Below are 6,901 nucleotides of genomic sequence, written 5' to 3'. Positions count from 1 at the left end.
ACCCACCTACGGCATCTTGTTAGCCCGTGGCCTACATATATACTCTCACCCCATAACGCCCTCTTGCAAACATCTAACAAATATTGTACCCAAAGAAAAAAGGGAACTTAAAGACCAACACCTAAACTATCACTTACAAACTCGCCAATCACGTCTCGACTCGACGTTGATCACCAGGACCGAGACCATCCATCACCGGCCTCTCTCCCCTCACCCACACCAATGCCTATCTTAATCGCCTATGCGACCTCTCACGGCTCGACGAGAGAGGTAGCAGAACGCATCGCCTCGCGCCTCCACGCCGATGGCTTTGCCGTCGACTGCCGGTCCGTCGACCACGTATTTAGCGTGGAGAACTACAGCGCCGTCATCTTGGGCAGCGCCGTGCACAATCAAAAGTGGCTGCTGGACGCACAAAAGTTCCTCGACGTCGAGGCCATGGGTCTCCAGACGAAGCCCACCTGGACCTTCAGCGTCGGCATGGCCCCGGCCGTCGGATCGAAATGGGTCCGAGACCGAGCCGTGCGCCGCGAGTCCCGCCAGATCGAAGAGGTTGTCCTCCGAAAGCTGCCCAAGGTCCGAGAGCACCGTCTGTTCGCGGGAAAGGATGACGGTGCAGAGACCCCCGCGCCTGTTCGATGTCTCTGGAGCTGCATCGGTGGGCGGTGGGGAGATTACCGCGACTGGGGTGAGATTGACGAATGGGCAGATGTCATTGCAAAGGAATTGAAATTGGAGGGCATATGAGGGATGAGTACCGAAAGCTGGCTCTTGGGTATATGTTGTTTTGCGTGGCAGCTCTCTGGATTGGATTCCAGACATCTTGACAGTCGGTTTTGGCGTTGGGTGTGCCGGAGTTGCTTGGATAACTCACAGCGTTCACTATGACACGATTCTGTGATGAGAATGATCGAATACCCAACACGCCAGGTAACTGGCCTGCATATTGCGTCTAGCCCGATATTGAATAGCACCAAAATACCAACAGCGTCATCCGTTGAACTTAGCAATTTGAGGTGTCGCCGGTACACTTGCAGCATCCCCAAGCGTCGCTCGCCGTCCACTGGGAAGCAGATTTCTCACCGCTGTACAGGCACAGTCTCCCGGGCTTGTAACCGGGTTCTCCCGCACTGAATTGAAATGATGCCGGAAGTGGCGACAACCAGTGCATTGGAATTGTTGGCTGGACCTGGGGCCCCGAGGCTGACCACAATGAAGCCACACGAGTATGATCAAGAGGAGATGATATCATTCACCTTAGTCAGAAGACCATCAGATCGAAGCACTAATTCTCGTGTATAGGCACGTAGGTCGGTGGAGTGGCGTAGTTCATGGTATCAACCTGGGTCGCCGAGCATGTATCCTTTCTGCCAGCCCGTCGAGAGCATCTTCAATGGCATTGCATTCAGCATGCGGGAATATGCTCGGAAAGGTCTGGCATGGTCCGTACCGTCCGGATGTTCTCTGTGATGTTTCACACAGCTCCATCATCCGCTTTGGGAAGTGACACTGCTGCAAGCATACGAGTAGGGGCCCCGTTTGTCAGCTGGCATCTGGGTTAGATAAGCACCGACTGGGCATTTCCGTTGACGTGGACAGTCGGGGAATTCAGAAGGAAGACGTCATCGAGTCTGTCAGAACCACCGGTGGGACCTGACTGGGATGAAGTAAGGCTCACGAAGAGCTATAAATCGCATGACGGACGACATCCAACATCAAGGGTGATTCACATGCCGATCTCAGCTTACCAAAGGCTGCGTCTGAGAAAATACCAGACTCAGGGTTTAAAGTCGTGCTACAGTCGCAGTGCACTCCACTCTCAGAGGGTGCGAATGCGTCGTCATGAATGATGCCTCTGGTTGCATTGGAGGGTGACGAGAATTACAGTGAGAGAAAGAGACGAGCAAAATTCTCAGCCTTTGACGTGCTCGACCTTGGGTGCTTGGCTTCAAGAATCGTTCTGTCTGACAGACGAGCTTGCAGTGTCACTCGGGGACATTGCGCCAATATTTCTTTGTCAGACCAAATCAGGTCTCCTCTTCAACCCCTCCACGTAACCCTTGCTTTGTTGTCACTCTTTCATCACACCTTCTTTCTCTATGACCTCTCTTTGTTCTCCTCATCTAACTTTGGCCCCTGAATGTCTTACATTGAGCTATACCCTTCGAATCACTGGTCTGCCTCGCGTATCTGGTGGTCTACAATGTTCAGCAGAAATCGTGATACCTTTCGGCCACCGTCCAGATCGTCGATCACCGAAGGCATTCGTTATCCAGCTAGCGCCTACTCGTGTGCACAATAATATGCAGATAATGAGGAGGATCGCTGTCATTCGAGTGACCAGCCAATAATATGACGTCGAATATTTGGGCTGATTGTGAATGGCTGGGGTGAGATGGCGAAGAATTGGACCGACGACGCAGCTGTGAGTCCCCCAATGCCATGATCTATACATATCTGCATCACCATATACCCCTACTAGTATGTGGTCATTGATCAATCAGGTATCTTTGTGTGCTGATCAGTCCACACTTGCATGCGCCTTGGTTCGCTGACCTGCCAGGAACTTCCCCCGCGAAACCATATCAACCATTGCCTGAACATACTTGTGGGCCTTTGCTGGGCATACAAGTGCAAATAGTCCCCGAAGAGTCTTGGTTCTCCAAAGAACAAGAATACAAGAGTTCATTGGGCAATTATTGATGCGCAAAATCGCATTTGAGTTCAGTCAAAGCTTCTTTCTATTGCTCCCAGCCTCAGCATCCAATTGCTACATCGGACAATAAAACATCAGACGATCCCTTCTTCCTCTACTGCGACTGGACATCAGCCAACACAAACTTTCAACTATTCCAAGCACAGCAGATCCACGGTGGGGAATCAGCCCGTAGCCCACAAACCCTACATATACTCAATAATGATTTGCAACTCGGGTCCCACGGCACCAATATTCTGAGCCAACTATTCGCTAGACCACCAATCGCCGAGTCCAGCATGCCACACTATCAACTTGGTCATTGTTTCGAAGTTATCGCTCCATTTTCACATGATTTATCAATGGCTATGACGGAGTATCTGGCGACACCTATGGTACGTGACTGTCACAAAACCGGTCGGCATTGCTGATGGTCCGGTTGGAATTTATACCATCTCGCGCAACTGTCCAAGAGTTGATGTTCATATCTCAAGTACACACCTCAATACTCGATCAGACGTTCAACCATACAAAAATCACCGCGTATTTCTCCTTTCTCATTGTGAGACTTTCATCCCCGCATCAGAATGAATACGGACCAACAGACTATACGGTCGCGTCCGCGCGTTTCGCGGGCTTGTGAACGGTGCCGTGTCAAAAAGGCCAAAGTAAGTCGATTCGTCTTCTGGTGCCATTATGGTTGCTCGAAAGAAAATCAACAGCATTCAGAGAGACTGACCATCGTCTTTGAATAGTGCGATGGTGAGAAGCCTTGCAGGAGGTGTAATCTGGACCAAGCACCTTGTTCGTACAAGATCCGGCGGAAGACCGAGTGCGCGAGCACAAACCAAAGGTAAGTAGTGAGATCGTACCACCCTGCGCTCAATGGCTCCCCGAGTGACTTTGTGTCCTCTCGCTAACGGTCCCAAAGATACAACAGTCTCCTTATTCAACATCAGGAAGCTCTGACAGCGGGCTTGGTGGAACTGTACAGGCGGCTCGCCGGAGGTCAGAAATGGGACGGTGCTCTAGTCGAAGAAGTCAACGGCAACCCCAGCGTACACGGTATCCTTGAACGACTAGGAGTGCTTGACCGCGACGAAGATGCAATTCCCAGCAATTTCGACTCATCCTCGACGCACACCAAGTCGGAACCTGTCTCACCCGTAAGCCTTGCGAAATCTGTTCCACCAGCTATCGCGCCGAAGCCAAGAGGGCAGGTTCAAGCAGCAACTCATAGAGACCCGGTCTGCCATACACCTGGTACTGCAGTTCTTGAACGACGGATTGCCGTCGGCCAATCGCCAAAATCAGCCACAGCAACGACCATGAGCCGGACGTCGACGGCGTGTGGACCGCAATCTTCCCCATTCGATGGAAATGAACTACCAGAACACATGACATTTTTCGCACAACACCCCTCCTCACCACGGACGCCACCGTCGAACGCTCGAAGCTCACTCAACAGGCTCAGCATGTCGTCGATATCCTGGGACTCGCCAATGGATGAGTTTGGCGACGACTTGTTTGGCACGCCGATACTTACACCCGGGGCAGATGTCCAGCCAGCACAACAACGGCCGGGCCACCAGATCGAACCTGTTCCGCAACCTCAGCCGCTCGGCCAAACTCCACCACAAGTCCATCAGAATTCGTACACGCTGCCCCCGTCATTCACGTCTCCGCACCTGAGCGGCACGGAAGCCTACAGCAATGAGTGTTTCTTCGATGCGACTCTCGGCGCGGGGGTGTCCATGTATGGATGGGATAATGGATTGGTAGGCCCAGGCGGTATCGAGTATGTGCCTTGGGACACGGGAGTTTATGTCTAGAATTGGGATGATCGAATAGGAGTTTTTGTGGTCAACAACAAAGAACATAATACTTGGTAATTGTTCCATCTCGCACTAAAGTATACGGATCTACATAAGTGCCTCTTATCTATGTATCATGCGTATACAAGTATGCAGGGTCCAGATCTGCCAAGATGTGTCAGGCCGACTAATCCTCTTTTGGTTGCTTGAGGACGTCCCTCACTTGGACATCAAGATCGGATGCATTGGTAGATGCGAGCAGCGTCAAGCCCCTTGAATCTGCCGTCGAGAAAGGCACTCTGTCAACTATCTCCTCGCCTGTCAAGAAACATGTCTCTAGCAGGTCTCTTGCGACCCTGCAGCATGCGATGAACTACATTATATCGCACCTGCGTGCTCTTCGACACAGACCTTGCCCTCGTTCATCAGTGGTTGCCGCTCGATTAGACCCATCCCAACTGGTCGAGGAAGAGAGCTCGCCCTACTATGACCCACGTTATTTTCACCCCGCTCGCACTGGAGATCTTCTCAATGAGCGGTATCAGGTGGCCACGAAACTTGGCCATGGAAGCAGTTCCACGGTCTGGCTTGCGCGAGACCTGAGACAGTCTGTGATGTTTTCCAATGACACTTCTCTTCTACGTTCATTCTGATTAGTCGATAGGTGGAAGTGGCTCAGAGACCGCTACGTGGCAATAAAGATCAAAGCAAACACATCCAGTCCCGCACACGAAACTGCACATGGGTGAGGTAAACATACTGAGGCACGTCACACGAAAGAACTCTCTTCATGAGGGGATGGACATTTGTCCGACGGACTTCTTGACACGTTCACGATACGGGGGCAACGTGGGAAGCACACGTGTCTCGTACTTGGGCCCCCTGCGGGAGCCACTATGTGGCTTTACCAAAGACGTTACGTGGGAGACGTGATACCGGATGGAGATTGTCAAAATTATTCTCCAGAAGGTGCTGCATGGACTTTGATTGTCTACACTCGGAATGTCAAGTTATTCACACCGATATGTTTTTTTTTTCCATCCATGACAAAATATGGGCGGCATGGGGATACTAATTCGACCCGAACTAAATAGATTTAACAAAAGTTATAGGCCACCTCCACAATCCCGACCTGATCACCGAGATTTTCACCTTCGAGACGACCATCTTCAGCGTCAGCGGCGAGGAGAAGAACTCGTTCATCGACTTAGTCCGGAAAATGGTCCGGTGGGAACCGAATGAGCGCAGCACGGCTGGGGAACTCCTCGAGGACACTTGGCTATACAGCGAGTGCGTGGGTGGACAACGATAGCGAGATGGATAGATACCTCTACCGAGCACTGTTGTGTTTGTCTTACATAAACCCTTTTCTCTGTAACTGGCTGGCTGGCTAGCGGGCTGGTAAGGTAAGGTAAGGTAAGGTAGGGTAGGGTAGGGTAGGGTAGGGTAGATACACTGATACACCAGTGGACAAACAGACTCGGTCTTTAATGGATAGATAATCTATTTGTCTCTTGTGTTTGTGAGGGGGGTAGAAGCTCGACTAAAATGCCCTCAAGAGTGATCATCGAGCAGAGAACCGTATTTTGCTTTAGCACCATCTATATCATAACTAGGTATCTGCGCTGTATACTGTACCCGTACCCGTACCCGTGGACCTGTGGTGTGCATTGGAACCCACCATATCCAGATTCTTTCCAGAGGTTCAAGTTCCTCCACTCACTCAATCAGTCAATCAGTCATGGACAAGTCTAGGCTTCTTCCGCTCTTGCATTCTTCCATCCCCGTCCAGTCCCCGGCTGGCAACGATGTCACCAAACAAGAAGAACCACGAGCTCAGCTCAGCTCAGCTCAGCTGGCGACCCTTACATGGTAAAATGCCTTGCATTCACGCATGCTCGTATGCCTTTGCCCGGGGAGATTGGTGCCGGTAGATTATTTATCCAGATTCGAGATCGGGACGCGGCCGTCGTTTTTCTTGTCCGCTGGAGAAAAGGGGGCGGAGAGTAGACTAGACTGGTAGAAGGAGGCCCAGTAGCTGGTTGGTTGGAGAATTGAATCTACCTAGGTGTCATGGGGTGTTGGTTGGTGTTCAAGGCGGACCTTGGAAAATGCAAGACTCTGATCTGTTGAAAAGGTGGTAGATAGATTGTGAGGAACTGTAAATCTGTAGGTAGGTCATCCTCCCACCGTTGGTTGATGCCATGGCCCATCTCTAATAAGATATTCTTTCTCGGGAGCTTGTCTTGTCAAGAGGCCCCCTTCTGAAATGCTCACTCACTCTCCATGCAAAATCCCTACCTACCTACCTGATCCCCTTCATGCATATGCTAAGCAGCTCCATCGTCTTCCACCCCAAACCAGACCAGAGCCGGCCGTTTCCGAGTCGTAG

General features: G+C 51.3%; 2 protein-coding genes across 2 annotated transcripts; both read left to right on the top strand.

Moving 5' to 3' along the window:
• Nucleotides 1–222: 222 nt before the first annotated feature.
• Nucleotides 223–747, top strand: Z517_02695 (uncharacterized protein; the record flags this gene model as incomplete). The annotated part of the gene is made up of 1 exon (XM_013431804.1): nt 223–747. The coding sequence occupies one exon, from the start codon at nt 223–225 to the stop codon at nt 745–747; it is 525 nt and encodes a 174-aa protein (XP_013287258.1).
• Nucleotides 748–3,282: 2,535 nt separating this feature from the next.
• Z517_02694 (uncharacterized protein) lies at nt 3,283–4,527 on the top strand (the record flags this gene model as incomplete). Its single annotated transcript, XM_013431803.1, has 3 exons — nt 3,283–3,363; nt 3,451–3,548; nt 3,627–4,527. The coding sequence occupies 3 exons, from the start codon at nt 3,283–3,285 to the stop codon at nt 4,525–4,527; spliced, it is 1,080 nt and encodes a 359-aa protein (XP_013287257.1).
• Between the last annotated feature and the right edge of the window lie 2,374 nt (nt 4,528–6,901).

This window comes from Fonsecaea pedrosoi (assembly GCF_000835455.1).
Source record: "Fonsecaea pedrosoi CBS 271.37 unplaced genomic scaffold supercont1.2, whole genome shotgun sequence".
NCBI classification, from domain to species: domain Eukaryota; kingdom Fungi; phylum Ascomycota; class Eurotiomycetes; order Chaetothyriales; family Herpotrichiellaceae; genus Fonsecaea; species Fonsecaea pedrosoi.
This window is presented reverse-complemented; position numbering and strand designations above follow the sequence as displayed.